This window comes from Mobula birostris, chromosome 5 (assembly GCF_030028105.1).
Source record: "Mobula birostris isolate sMobBir1 chromosome 5, sMobBir1.hap1, whole genome shotgun sequence".
In the NCBI taxonomy this organism is placed as follows: Eukaryota; Metazoa; Chordata; class Chondrichthyes; order Myliobatiformes; family Myliobatidae; genus Mobula; species Mobula birostris.
Window position 1 is genome coordinate 78,060,701 of NC_092374.1, and position 16,010 is coordinate 78,076,710.

At 43.0% G+C, this 16,010-nt stretch overlaps 1 protein-coding gene across 2 annotated transcripts in view; it reads right to left on the minus strand.

Annotated features, from left to right (window-relative positions):
• The window catches only part of ccdc171 (coiled-coil domain containing 171), a 478,351-nt gene that overhangs the window by 276,034 nt on the left and 186,307 nt on the right, over positions 1-16,010 (minus strand). For both annotated transcript variants that reach the window (XM_072258224.1, XM_072258225.1), the window contains exon 16: positions 8,759-9,257. In XM_072258224.1, the coding sequence (XP_072114325.1) occupies positions 8,759-9,257 (499 nt within the window). The remainder of the gene's footprint in view (positions 1-8,758; positions 9,258-16,010) is intronic.

Sequence of the window (16,010 nt, forward strand, 5' to 3'; positions counted from 1 at the left end):
ATGACTTCTCTGAAAGCTGCCTCGTTATTATTTGAGATGAGGTCAATCAACGTAGTTTTGTCAGCAAATTTAATTAGCAGATTGGAGCTGTGGGTGGTGACACAGTCATGGCAAATAGAGAGTAAAGGAGGGGGCTTAGGACACTGCCCTAGGAGCACCAGTGATAGACAGAAGCTACAGGCAGATGGTCGCCCGTAAGTTGCAGGAGACAGATAACTGGGTGACTGTTAGGAGAAGGAAGAGAAATGCACAGCCAGTGCAGAGCACACCTGTGGCAGGTAGGACAAGCAGGTAGGCAGAGGGGGTGATGTGGCTTTGTTGGTTAAAAAAAGAAACCAAATCATTAAAATCATAGAGTCGGAAGGTATTGCAAGGATAAAAAAAACCCTGATGGGAGTTGTTTACAGACCCCCAAACAGTAGTAAGGATGCAGTCTACAAGTTACAATGGGAGACAGAAAATACATGCAAGAATGGCAATGTTACAATAGTCATGGCGGATTTCAATATGCAGAAAGATTGGGATAATCAGGTTGGTGCCCAAAAGGTGAATTCCTAGAATGCCTACAAGATGCTTTTCAGAGACATCGTGGTTGAGCTCACTAAGGGATAAACTATTCTGGATTGGGTGTTGTGCAAAGAGCAGGAATTGTTTAGAGAATTTAAGGTAAAAGAACCCTTAGGGACAAGTGATCATAATAAGATCAAATTCATCAAATTTGGGAAGCAGAAGCTAATGTCAGATGTATTAGTATTACAGTGGAGTAAAGGGAATTACAGAGGCATGAGAGAGCAGTTGTCCAAAATTGACTGGAAAAGAACACTGGCAGGGATGACGGCAAGGCAGGAATAGCTGAAATTTCTGGAAGAAATTTGGAAGCATTACGTGACCTTGAGTTTCATTTACTGTGGGCGTCACTTTAAGCGCCTGGACGAGGGGGAGTATGACATCAGTATAACAAACGGCGGACAGAACGTTGGGACAGAGAGAGCGAGGAGAGAGAGGAGGGAAAGAGGGGAGAGGGAGAGAGGGGAGAAAGGGGAGAGGGAGAGGGGGAGAGGGAGAGGGGGAGAGGGGAGAGGGAGAGAGAGGAGAGGAGAGAGATATATATACTGTATATATAAAAGACCAGACTGTGAGCTGGAGCTCGCTACAGTAATGGGTGAAGTTTGATATTTTCCCATGCCCAAAGGATTGGGTGAATGAGCGGCACACAGTCCATGTTGGATATGTGACTGTCACTTCTTATGATCCATACGTGGATTTTTCGAGTATTCTGTGGCAACCACTTTCATTAACCCTTACATGGATTCGGGTGTGTTATGTGGTGACCACTTGTGCTAACGAATATTCCGTGACTGTCACCTTGTGATAATCTCTAAATGGATTTCGGAACACAACTCGACGGCTGAGATCTTCTGTGACTGTTACTTCTTTTTCCCAGCGTGGAACCTGCGGAATTCTTAGTGATCGCCTCTTCATTGCTTTTTAATGTGGATTTACAAGTTTCTCCCCTCATCTATTCTGTGGATTACTGGAACTTTTCAGCATGCCATTTTAAAACTTTAAGAACTGTTCCTGAGCTTGATAGTTGTGAGCTACGACACATAACACTGTTACCTTCTGTTTAGAAGAGTAGTTTGTTTAATTTTCTATATTTTGAGTCAGTCAGGCAGTGGGTGCCGTCCCGAAATTCGGGGTTGGCAGCTATGCACCTCCATCTTCTTCGATCTTGCACTCTTTTTCTGGCCACAGCATAACTCAACCCAGTCCATTGCCTCACATTATCATACCAAGCGGTTCGCTGCCTTCCTCTTTCCCTCTTTCCTTCTATCATCCCTTCCAGTAACAATTTCTGCAGTCCGCCACCTCTTAACAAGTGCCCGGCATATTCCAGCTTCCTTTTCTGCACATTCTTCAGCAACTCCTTTTCTCTCCTCGCTCTCTTCAACACTTCCATATTACTGACCTTCATCACCCATCTAATTTTCTGCATTCTCCTTAAAAACCACATTTCAAATGCCTCCAGTTGTCATTGTGCTTCCTTGCACAAGGTCCACAATTTGACTCCATACAACAGACTGCTCCAGACGTAGCATTTCCAAATTCTACAACGCAACCCAAAGTCCAACCTTTTGCCACACAGCACGTCACTCAGGCTCCAGAATGTTGATCTTGCAATCTCAATTCTTCGTCCAATTTCTGTATCACATTTCCCATCCTCTGTGACCACCTGTCCCAAGTACACAAACTTCTTGACTTGCTCTATGCCTACACCGTTAATTTTGATACTGATTTTGGGGACTTCTCTCTTTCGTGATATTACCATCATCTTCGTCTTTGCAGCATTTATTTTCATTCCAAATCATTCTCCTTCAGCATTTATCTTACCTACTATTCTGAGTATTCTGAGTACTACTCAGAATATTTTGAGTAGATACTAATAAATATAGTGGTTTAATATTAAACCCTGACTCAGTTAGTGGTCTATTGCTGCTGGTATGTAACAGAAGACACAGGGTAATGTATATACATGCGATAAGGAAGAAGTATTCTAAAGGCAAGATGACACAACTGTGACTAATAAGAGAAATCAATGCCAACATTAAAGCCAAAGTAAGGTCATATAATAGAGCAAAAATTAGTGGGAAGTTAGAAGATTGGGAAGCTTTTAAAAACCAACAGAAGGCAACTTTAAAAAGTCATTAAGAAGGTAAAGACAGAAAACAGAAGTAAGCTAGCCAATAATATTAATGAGGATACCAAAAGTTTCTTCAGATACATAAAGTGTAAAAGAGAGGTGAGAGGGGATATCAGAAAATGATGCTGGAGGAGTAGTAATGGGGGAACAAGGAAATGGCAGACAAACTGAACAAGTATTTTGCATCAGTCTTCACTGTGGAAGATGTTAGTAGTATGGTGAAAGTTCCAGTTGCTAGGGGGTCAGACATTTGTGAAGTTGCCATTACTAAGGGGAAGTTCTTGGGAAACTGAAAGGCTTAAAGGTAGATAAGTCACCTGGACCAGATGGTGTGCACTCTAGGGTTCTGAAAGAGGTGGTTGAAGAGATTGTGGATGCATTAGTAATAAACTTTCAAGAATAACTAGATTCTGGAATGGTTCCAGAAGACTGGAAAATTGTAAATGTCACTACACTCTTCAAGGGAGAGGAGCAGAAGAAAGGAAAGTATGGAAGCAACACTTTCAGTACGCTGGATGAACTCAGCAGGTCGGGCAGCATCAGTCAGAAACGATGAGTCAATGTTTCGGGCCGGAACCCTTCATCAGGAATGAAGAATGAAAGATGGGGAAGGATTTGAAGAATGCTTGTAGCGTCAGTTGATAGACCAGTAATTTGAAAGACAAAGGGGTGAGGGAGGGGAAGCATTGATGCCATAGCCCTGAAAACAATGGGTGGTAGAAGAAGGAGGCGGAACCATGAGGGAGCTGGGGGAGGAGGTAGAGTGAAATAGGGATAGAGGAAGGGAGGGGGAGGGAATTACCAGAAGTTGGAGAATTCTATGTTCATACCAAGGGGCTGGAGACTACCTAGACGGTATATGAGGTGTTGCTCCTCCAACCTGAGTTTAGCCTCATCATGGAGGTAGAGGAGGCCATGTATGGACATATCTTAATGGGAATGGGAAGCAGAGTTGAAGTGGGTGGCTACCGGGAGATCCTGTCTGTTGTGGCGGACGGAGTGGAGGTGCTCGACGAAGCGGTCCCCTAATCTGCATTGGGTTTCACCAATGTAGAGGAGGCCGCACTGCGAGCACCGGATGCAATAGATGACCCCAACAGACTCACAAGTGAAGTGTTGTCTCACCCGAAAGGACTGTTTGGGGCCCTGAATGGTTGCAAGAGGTGAGGTGTAGGGACAGGTGTAGCACTTACGCTTACAGGGATAAGTGCCGGGTGGGAGATCAGTGGGGATGGACGTGTGGATAAGGGAGTTGCGGAGGGACCGATCCCTGCGGAAAGTGGAGAGGGGTGGAGAGGGAAAGATGTGCTTAGTGGTGGGGTCCTGTTGAAGGTGGTGGAAGTTGCGGAGGATAATGTGCTGGATCCGGAGGCTGGTGGGGTGGTAGGTAAGGACAAGGGGAACTCTGTCCCTGTTGCGGTTGCGGAAGGATGGGGTGAGGGCCGAAGTGCGGGAAATAGAGGAGATGCGGGTGAGGGCATCATTGTTGACGGTAGACAGGAAACCACGATCCTTAAAGAAAGACGACATTTGAGATGTTCTGGAACGGAAAGCCTCATCCTCGGAAATTATGGGCCAGTTAGTCTGACGTCAGTGGTTGTGAAGATGTTGGAGTTGATTGTTAAGGATGTGGTTTCAAGGTACTTGGTGACATGATAAAATGGGTCGTAGTCAGCATGGTTTCCTCAAGGGAAAATATTGCCTGACAAATCTGTTGGAATTTTTTGAAGAAATAACAAGCAGGATCAAGAAAGGAGAATCAGTTGATGCTGTGTTCTTAGATTTTCAGAAGGCCTTTGAGAAGGTGCCACACATGAGGCTGCTAAACAAGCTAACAGTCCATGGTATTACAAGAAAGATGCTAGCATGGATAAAACAGTGGCTCCCTTGGCAGGCAGAGTGGGAATAAAGGTAGCCTTTTCTGGTTGGCTGCCAAGGACTTGGGGTATTCTACAAGGGTTTGTGTTGGGACTGCTTCTTTTTACTTTATATGTCAATGACTTGCATGACGGAATTGATGGCTTTGTTGCAAAGTTTGCAGATGATACGAAAGTAAGAGGAGAGGCAGGTAATTTGAGGAAGTGGAGAGGCTACAGAAGGACTTAGACAGATTAGGAGAATGGGCAAAGAAGTGCCAGACAGAATACAGTGTTGGGAAGTGTATGGTCGTGCTCTTTGGCAGACGAAAGAAAAGGGTTGACTATTTCCTAAATGGAGAGAAAATACAAAAATCTGAGGTGGAAAGGGACTTGGGAGTCCTTGTGCAGGATTCCCTAAAGATTAATTTGCAAGTTGAGTCTGTGGTGAGGAGGCAAATGCGATGTTAGCATTAATTTCAAAAGGACTAGAATATAAAAGCAAGGATGTAATGCTGAGGCTTAATAAAGCACTGGTGAGGCCCCACCTGGAGTATAGTGAGCAGTTTTGGACCTCTTATCTTAGAAAGGATATGCTGAGACTGGAGAGGGTTCAAAGGAGGTTCATGAAAATGATTCCAGGATTGAATGGCTTGTTGTCATATGAAGAATGTTTGATGGCTCTGGACCTGTATTCACTAGAATTCAGAAGAACGAGGGGTGACCTCATTGAAACCTATCAAATGTTGAAAGGCCTTGATGGAATGAATGTAGAGAGAATTTTTCCTCTGGTGGGGGAGCGTAGGCTCAGAGGACACAGCCTCAGAATAGAGGAGTGTCCTTTTAGAATGGAGATATGGAGGAATTCCTTTCGTCAGAGAGTGGTTAATCTGCGGAATTCATTGCCACAAGCAGCTGTGGTGGCCAAGTCTCTACATATATTTCAGGCAGAGATTGATAAATTCTTGGTTGGTCAGGACATGAAGGGACACGAGGAGAAGGCAGCAGATTGGGGCTGAGAGGAAAAGTGTATCAGCCATGATGAAATGGCGGAGCACACTCGATGGACCAAATGGCCTCATTCTGCTCCTATATCTTATGGTCTTATGGTCTTGTAGGCATATGGATGAACAAAAATATATAACAATGTGGGAGGGAAGTGTTATATTGAGCTTGGAGTAGGTTAAAAAGTTGGGACATTGTAGGTCAAAGGACTTGTACTATGCTGTACTGTTCTATGTTCTTATGGACTGCAACCAGAGGTCATGGGTTAAGGGTGAAAGGTGAAAAGCTTAAGAGGAACATGAGGGGAAACTTCTTCACTCAGATGGTTGTAAGAGTGTGGAAGAAACCGCTGGTAAAATGATGCATATGAGCTCTATTTCAGCCTTTAAGCAGAGTTTGGATAGGTACATGGATGGTTGGGGTATGGAGGGCTATGGCAAGTCGAAGGGAGTAGGCTGCTGAAATGATTTCGGCATGGACAAGATGGGCTGAAGGGCCAGTTTCTGTGCTGTACTTTTCTATGACTCTATAAAAGGAAGACATCAGAATTGCAATTGCCTTCAGGGTGTGTCTCACTTAAATGCCAACAACTGCTGGAGTGACCATCAACTAATCTGTTCTGAAATCTCCACCAGCTTGACCCCAACACAACAGATTAAAAACCACATAAAGAAGGGGGTATGCAAAGAATAATGAACCCATGAACGCTAACTCAGCATTTTTTCTTTTTCTTTCTTTTTGCACTACCTATTTAATCTTTTACATATACTTGTTGTAATTTATAGTTATTATGTATTGCAATTATACTGCAGCCCAAAACCAACAAATTTCACGACATATGCCAGTGTTATTAATTCTGATTCTGGTCCCAGATGAGGTAGTTTGAGTATTTCAGAAACTACTGATCTCCTGGGATTTTCTCGCACAACCGTCTCCAGAGTTTACAGAGAATGGAGTGACGAGGAAAAAAAAACAGTAGTTCTGTAAGTGAAAACACCTTGTTAATGAGAGAGGTCAGAGGAAAACGTCCAGGTTGGTTCAAGCTGACAGGAAGGTGATGGTAATTCAAATAACCATATGTTACAATAATGGTGTGCAGAAGAGTATCTTTGAACGCACAACATGTCAAACTTTGAATTTGATGGGCAACAGCAGCAGACCACAAACGTACTCAGTGGCCATTTTATTAGATACACTAGGCACCTAATGAAGTGACCAGTGAGTGCATGTCGGGTCTTATCATTGTAGAAGAGACCACAGTTGGAGTACTGTATACAGTAGATGGCCCTAACAGACTTGCAGCTGAAATGTTGCCTCACCTCGAAGGACTGCTTGGGGCCCTGAATGGAGGTGAGGGAGGAGGTGAAGGGTCAGTTGTAGCACTTGTCACCCTTGCAGGGATAAGTGTCAGGACGGAGACCAGTGGGGAAGGACGAATGGACAAGTGAGTCACGAAGAGAGCAATCCATACAGAAAGCGGCGCGTGGGGAGAGGGAAAGATTTGTTTAGTGGTTGGATTGTGTTGAAGAAGGTGTTAGTTACAGAGAATGTGCTGGATATGGAGGGTTGTGGGGTGGTAGGTGAGGACACAAGGGGAATTATATCCTTGTTCTGGGAGCAAGAAGATGGAAGTAAGGATGGATGACTGTGAAATGGAGAAATTCACTTCCAGGTGAATCTCCTTTACACTCTCTCTGGGAGCAATGCTGTTCTTTCCATCTTGTGGCACCAAAATCGCACACCATATTCCAGATGCAGCCTAACCAATGTTTCTGGTTGCCACATGATAGGACGAATGTAGAGGCTTTGCAGTGGATGGGTGTATTAGCTATACGGAGAGATTGGACAAACCTAGATTGTCTTCTCTGCAACATCAGAAGGTGAGGGGGAAATGTGTTATAAGTATATAAAGTTATGAGTGGCCTAGATAGGGATGATGGTCAGATATGATTTCCCAGTCTGAAATTATTAAATACTGGAAGGCATATGTTTAAACTGAAAGGGAACATGCTGTGAGTGGAAGTGGAAGAAGCAGACACAATAACAACATTTAAGAGGCATTAAGATAGATAAATGAATAGACAGGGAATAGAGGTAGAATGCAGAAGATACTTACCATGATGCTGCCTGGAATGCAGGACCGGAGATGCAAGGAGAGATTGGATAAAATGAGTTTCCAATAAGTGGAGCAAAGGAGGTTGAGGGGTAACATTGTAGTGTTACAAAATTATGAAATGTCGATAGATGGAGTCCTTCCTCCCCAAGGCAGAGAAGACTAGAACTACAGGAAATGGACTTGAGATGAGAGGGCAGAGATTCAGAGGAGATCTGAGGAAAACATTTTTCCTGCAGAGGGTGGTGAATATCTGGAATAAGCTGCCAAAGGTGGTAGAGGCAGAGACACTTGCAACATTTAAAAGGCATTTGGACAGGTTCTTAGTTAGCAATGGCATAGAGAGATACAAGCCTAATGTAGGGAAAGGAAGTTAGCATTGATAGATATCATGGTCAGCATGGGCTGCAAGGACACATTCCTGTGATACATATTTCTATGATTTCATGAGCAATAACATTTGTGACTATCACACCTCAATATCTGATTCTCTCGTTTCTTCAAAATCTGCCTAATTATTATTGAACGTAAACATGAGGAAATCTGCAGATGCTGGAATTTCAAGCAACACACATAAAAATTGCTGGTGAACGCAGCAGGCCAGGCAGCACCTCTTCCTATAGATGCTGCCTGGCCTGCTGTATTCACCAGCAATTTTTATGTGTGTTGCTTAATTATTATTGAATATGTTTAATTTCGGAGTAGAACAACCCACAGAAGAAATGCCACAGTAGCGTAATGGTTAGCTCAGCCTATTACAACTCGGGGTGATGGAGTTCAGAGTTCAATCCCGGCATCCTTTGTAAGGAGATTGTACATCCTCTCCCCAAGGAATACATGAGTTTCCTCTCATGGTCCAAAGACGTACTGGTTAGTAGGTTAATTGGTCCTTATAAAATTGTCTCATAATTAGGCAAGGGTTAAATCAGTGGGTTGCTTGCGGCAGGTCTTGAAGGGCAGGAGGGCAGGCGGAAGGACGAATGGACGGATGGACAGACAAACAGACAGAATGGACAGTTAGAAATGGTGATTTACAGCTAGGTCGGTTACAATCTCGAAAATTTTGGCCAGGCCAGTACTTACTTGAACTAGAGACACAGGACATTGTGCAGCCAGAGAAAACTGCAAGTCTTGGTTTGTTCTTTATTCCCTCACTCCATGTAAATAGTGGCCTACATCCCCGACCAAAGGCTTGAAGTCTGTTGGCTGCCATTACAGCAATAACACTTTTTCTGAAAACCTGAATCAATCCTCTTGGTGGTTTCTTCCTTTTCTTTGATTTGCTAGGATTCTCTTCCAGAGAAAGAATTTGGACAACGGTCCTGATTTCATTTTTGAAATATTCACATGTGTTCATTTGTTCTGTAAGGAAGTCTTTCTGCACAGACAACTCACAGGATCTATTGTATAATGGGTACAATGCACCTGCCATCAGAGCACAAGCCGCATGTAAAGCAACATGTTCCTTCTGTTTCTGAGACAATAGTTTCTTTGTATGCGACAGTTCAAATGTCAACTGATCATTGACTTTTGTCAGACTGGAAAATTTTTCTTTGGCTTCTTCTGCTTCAAGATAGCATGACTGTTAAAAAAATATGAAATTACATCAGTAATGATTTTTATTCTATGTATTTTATTTGCAAAATTGAAGAAAATTAAAATGATAACAGAAATAGCCAATATATAATGCCTTTATTACAATAACTGAAAATCAAAGTAGTGGAATAAGCACTCAGTAAATCAGGTAACATCCACGGAGAAAAAGAAAGAGTTTGCAAGCAAGTGAACTTGAAGATAGCAAAACGCACAATATAGAAGCAAACAGCTTAATTATACAGAGCACTCCTGCCAAACATCTCCCCAAGAACTAGGAATTTTGTTCATGTCCTATGAACAAAAACTTTGACAACCAGTGGTACAAACCACTGATCTTATACCACTACTTTCAATACTTGTGTGACTGTTATTTCTCCATCAGATCTGAGTATTACTAATCAGACCAGCACTTAATACCCATCCCTTATTGTCTGCAAGAAAGTGGAGCTAAGTGATTTTCTTGAATCATCTTGTGGTAAGAGGGAATCACATAGTATTGTTCAGAAAGGAATTTCATCCGGTCCTGGAGACTTATCCAACTTGATGCTTTCCAAAAGCTCCAGCACATTCTCTTTCTTAATGTCTATATGCTTAATCTATTCAATCCGCTGTAAGTCATCCCTACAATCGCCAAGATCCTTTTCCGTAGTGAATACTGAAGCAAAGTATACATTAAGTATCTCTGCTATCTCCTCAGTTCCATACACACTTTTCCATTGTCATACTTGATTGGTCCTATTCTCACACAGCTTATCCTCTTGCTCTTCACGTACTTGTAGAATGTCTAAGGGTTTTCCTTAATCCTGCTTGTCAAGACCTTCTCATGGCCCCTTCTGGCTCTCCTAATTTCATTCTTAAGCTCTAATCTCTATCGTTACCTAGTTTTCTGAACCCTTCATAAGCTTTTCTTTTCTTCTTGACTAAATTTTCAACAGCTTTTGTACACCACGGATCCTATACCCTACCAACCAATCCCTGTCTCATCGGAACGTACCTACGCAGAACGGCACACAAATATCCCCCGAACATTTGCCACGTTTCTGCCGTACATTTCCCTGAGAACATCTGTTCCCAATTTATGCTTCCAAGTTCCTGCCTGATAGCTCCATATTTCCCCTTACTCCAATTAAACGCATTCCTAACTTGTCTGTTCCTATCCCTCTTCAATGCTATGGTAAAGGAGATAGAATTGTGATCACTACCTCCAAAATGCTCCCCCACTGAGAGATCTGACACCTGACCAGGTTTATTTCCCAATACCAGATCAAGTACAGCCTCTTCTCTGGTAGGCTCATCTACATATTGTGTCAGGAAACCTTCCTGAACACACCCCATCCCATCTAAACCCCTTGCTGGACGGAGATGCCAACCAAATATTTGGGAAATTAATATCTCCCACCACGACAACCCTGTTGTTATTACACCTTTCCAGAATCATTCTCCCTATCTGCTCTTTGATGTCCCTGTTACTATTGGGTGGTCTATAAAAATCAGCCAGTAGTTATTGACCCCTTCCTGTTTCTAACTTCCACCCACAGAGACTCAGTAGACAATCCCTCCATGACTTCCTCCTTTTCTGCAGCTGTTACACTATCTCTGATCAGCAGTGCCATGCCCCGACCTCATTTGCCTCCCTCCCTGTTCTTTCTGAAATATCTATAGCCTGCCACTCTAAGTAACCATTCGTGCCCCTGAGCCACCCAGGTCTCTGTAATGGCCACAACATCATAGCTCCAAGTACTGATCCACACTCTGAGCTCATTGGCTTTGTTCATGATGCTTCTTGCATTAAAATAGACACATCTCAAACGAACGATCTGAGCGCGTCCCTTCTTTATCACTTGCCTATCCTCCCTCTCACACTGTCTCCAAGCTTTCTCTATTTGTGAGCCAACAGCCCCGTCCTCCGCCTCTTCAGTTCGGTTCCCACCCCCCAGCAATTCTAGTTTAAATGTTCTCCAATAGCCTTAGCAAACCTCCCCGCCAGGATATTGGTCCCCCTGGGATTCAAGAACAACCCATCCTTTTTGTACAGGTCATGCCCGCCCCAAAACAAGTCCCGATGATCCAGAAATCTGAATCCCTGCCCCCTGCTCCAATGCCTCAGCCACACATTTATCCTCTACTCACTCTATTCCTATGCTCACTATCGCATGGCACAGGCAGTCATCCCGAGATTACTACTTTTGAGTCCTGCATCTCAACTTCCTTCCTAACTCCCTATAGTCTGTTTTCAGGACCTCCTCCCTTTTCCTATGTCGTTGGTACCAATATGTACCAACAATACCTGGAAAGTACTAGAAGATAAGATAGCAACATTTAATAAGTATTCAGACAGACAAATGAACAGGCAGGGAAAAGAAGGATGCAGGTTCATTGCAGACAAATGGGATTAGTTACATTAGACTCATTGTTGTTGCAGACATGGTAAGTCAAAGAGCCCCTTTCCATGCTATACTATTCTATGTAAAAACAAGTGAGCTGTTTTGGCCTTTGTGATGTCCAGGTTTTTAAGCGTAGCTCACATGCACATTTATGAAGATTATTCCATCACACTCCCAACTTTAAGATGGTGAAAATTATTTTAAGATAGCTTAATAACCTTAAGATAGGGAAGCAGTTGGCATCAACATCTTTAAAAGGCAATACACATATTATATTATTTGCTACTTTTAGGCCCACCAGCTCATATTGTATGAAGCCACTACTTAGGGTCCCAATCCATTGCCAAAATATGTTAAACTCTCCCGGTTTTGGCTATGATAAACTGGATACAAAAAATCCTCTACTGTTCATAATCTACACAGACCCATAATCATAGAGCACTACAGTACAGAAATAGACCTACCAACCTGCTCTTCTGCTTAGTCCCATCTATCTGCATCCAGACTGGACCCATACATACCACTCTCAATCATATACTTATTCAAACTTCTCAATTGAACCTGCATCTACCACTTTCACTGGCAGCTTGTTCCACACTTACACCAACCTCTCAGTGAAGTAGTTACCCTAAAATTCCACTTAAATATTTCACCTTTCACCTTAAACCAATGACACAATACTCTAAGTTTGGTCTCACCAACATTTTGCACAACATATCCGAACCCCCAATATTCAATGCCCTGCTTTATGTGCCAACAGCTCTCTTTATGACACTTTGATGACACTTTCAAGGAATTATGCATCTGTATTCCCAGGTCCTCAAAAAACTCTATAATAGGTGCTCAGTGAATAGGTCTCCCAATCTACATCGGGTCCAATACACAGGAGGCCACACCAGGAGCACTGAATACAGTAGATAACTTCAACAGACTCACAGGTGAAAATGTTGCCTCAACTGGAAGGACTGTTTGGGGCCTGAGTGGTAGTAAGGGAGGAGGTGCAGGGGCAGGAATGGCACTGGTTCCGCTTGCAGGAGAAGTACCAGGAAGGAGATCAGTTAGGAGGGATGAAAGGACAAGGGTCTCATGGAGCGATCCCTGCTGAAAGCAAAAAGTGGGGGGGGGAGGGAATGATGCCACTGAAGATAGCGGAAATTACAGAGAATTATGTGCTGGACACCGAGGCTAGTGGGATGGTAGGTGAGGACAAGACAAATCATATTCCTGGTGGGGTGGCAGGAGGATGAGGTGAGGTCAGACATGCACAAAATGGAAGAGATGTGAATGAGGGCAATGTTGATTGTGGAGGTAGGAAAGCCTCTTTCTTTGAAGAAGAACATCTCACTAGTTCTGGAATGAAAAGCTTCAACCTGAGACCAGATGCGGTGGAGATGAAGGAACTGAGAGAAGGGGATGGCATTTTTACAAGTAGTAGGGTGGAAAGAGGTATAGTCTAGGTAGCTGTGGGAATCAGTGAGTTTATAAAAGGTATCAGTAGATAAACTGTCTCCAGAGATAAAGAGATTGAGAAAAGCGAGGGAGGTGTCAGAAATGGACCAGGTAAATTTGAGGGTAGGGTGGAAGTTGGAGGCAAATTTGATGAGCTCAGCTTGGGTGCACGAAGCAGCACCAGTGCAGTCATCAATGTAGCATAGTAAAACTCGGGGAGTGATACCTGTGTAGGCTTGGAATATAGACTGTTCCACTTAGCCGACAAAAATGTAGACATAGCTGGGACTCATGTGAGTGCTCATGGCTACACCTATGGTTTTAAGGAAGTGGAAGGAGTTGAAGGAGAAATTATTGAGAGTGAGGGTCAGTCTCGCCAGACAGAGGAGAGTGGTGGTGGCAGGGAACAGGTTGCGTCTGTTATCTAGAAAGGAGCAGAGGCTTTAAGGCCCTCCTGATGGGGGATGGAAGTACATAGGAACTGGACGTCCATATTGAAAATGAGAGCATCAGGGCCAGGGAACTTGAAGTAATTGAAAAGATCCAGAGGGTGTGAAGTGTCATGGACGTAGGTAGGAAGGGACCAAACCAGGGAGGATAAAACAGACAAGGTATGCAGATGTAAATTCAACGGGGCAGGAACAAGCACAAACAATGGGTCTACCTGGACAGACAAGTTTGTGTATTTGGGTAGGAGGTAGAAATGAAAGGTGCGGGGAAAGGAACTATGAAATTGGTGGCAATGGATGAGAGATCCCCAGAGTTAATAAAGGTCAGTGATGGTGCACGTGACAATGGCCTGGTGCTCTTCCTTCCCTTTCCTCCACTGTCTTCTACCGTCCCCCATCAGATTCCCTCTTCTCCAGCTCTCATCTCTTTACATCCCAGCTCTTTACTTCACCCCTCCCCTCCCGGCTTCACCCATCACTTACCACCTTGTACTTTTTCCACCCTTCCCCCCACTTTACTGCTCTAACTTCTCATCTTTTTTTTCCAGTCCTGATGAAGGATCTTGGCCAGAAACATCAACAGTTTACTCTTTTCCATAGATGCTGCCTGGCCTACTGAGTTCCTCCAGCATTTTGTGTATGTTGCTTGGATTTCTAGCATTTGCAGATTTTCTAGTGTTTTAACTATCCTCCAGTCCTCTTGCACCTCACCTGCGGATAAGGACATTTTAAATACCTCTGCCAGGGCTCCTGCAACTTCTCCACTGGCCTTCTATAAGGAGCGAGGAGATATCTCATCAGGCTCTGGGGATTTATCCACCCTAATTCAAGTCAGCAAGCAGCTCCTCTTCCATAATCTGGATAGGGTCCATGACCTCACTACTCTTTTTGTTCAGATTTACAGACTCTGTCTGTCCCGCAAGTAAATACAGATGCAAAAATAAATCATATGCAAAAAAAATCCTTTAAGATCTCTCCCACCTGTTTCAGCTCCATGCATAAATAACCACGCTGATCTTCAAGAGGATCAATTTTGTCCCTTGCTACCCTTTTGCTCTTAATACTTTTATAGAAGCCCTTTGAATTCTTTTCCACCTTGTCTGCCTGAGAAACTTCATATCCTTTTTTAACCCTCTGGATATTTCTCTTAAGTGTTCTCTTGCACTTTGTATACCTCTCAAATGCATCATTTCATCCAAACTGTCTATACCTGATATGCACATCCTTCATTTTCCTTTACCAGGGCATCAATACCCTTGACAACCAAGATTCCTTAAACCTGTTAGGCTTGCTTTTTATTCTAACAGGAACATATAATTCTATACTCTCAATAATTCACTTTTGAAGGTCTCCCATATACAAAGAATCCCTTTGCCTGAAAGCTACCAATTCCAGATCTTGCCAGATCCCTTCTGATGCCATCAAAATTGGCCTTTCTCTGGTTTAAAATCTCATCCTGGGGACCAGTCCTATACTCTTCTATAATTATCTTGGAATTAGTGGAATTATAATGACTAGATCAATAACAGAATATAGTTTTCCATATTTGTTGACGTCAGACATGGGAATCTGAGTAGTAGTGAGAGGGAAACAACATGACAGATGGTGTTTAATGTAGAGAATTGTCAGATTATCCACTTTCATAGAAAAGTAAGAGAAATGCTGAGTTCTTTTTAAGTGGTGAGAGAATGGGAAATGTTTATATTCAAATTGACTTCGGTGTCCTGGACAAAAGTAACTGAAAATTAACATAAACTATCTCTGGGTCATGAACTGGTTCTGTTTTTAAACAACTTTAACTCAATTTTGTCCAGAAGTCACTGAATATGCTATCATACTTCCACAGTATTATAATGAATGGCATCAAAAACATAAGAACTGATAGCAAGAATTATTACAAATGGAAAGAGAAAGTGAATCGTTTAGGCAGTACCAAGATGAAACTTGAGACGGTATTGAGATGGAAAGGGAGCACAGTCGCACAGGTAGCAGAGTCACTACCTCTTAATTTCAGAAACATGGGTTCAAACCTGACCTTGAATGCTGTCTGCAGGACATTTGCAAGTTTGCCCCGTGACCATGTAGGTTTCCTCTGGGTACTCCAGTTCTTCCCTCATCCCATTGACATTCTGGTTAATTGGTCATTGCAAGTTGTTCCTACTGTGCAGTGTGATGTTGTGAGGTAGCATCAGGGGGAAGTTAAAGAGAAAATGGGAAGAATAAAAATGGGATTAATGTAAGATTAGTGTGAAATGGGTGGTTGATAATACATATTCAATCAGCTGGATGGCCTGTTTCCATGCTGTATCTCTCTATGGCCATGAGATCTCTTCACTCAGAGGGTAATGATTCTTTGGAATTGTCCACCTATAGAGTTGTTAGGAGTCAGCCATGGATTTATTCAAAACAGGTTATCAATTATTTCTGAATATGCTGTTAGGAAAATAGTGCTGAGAT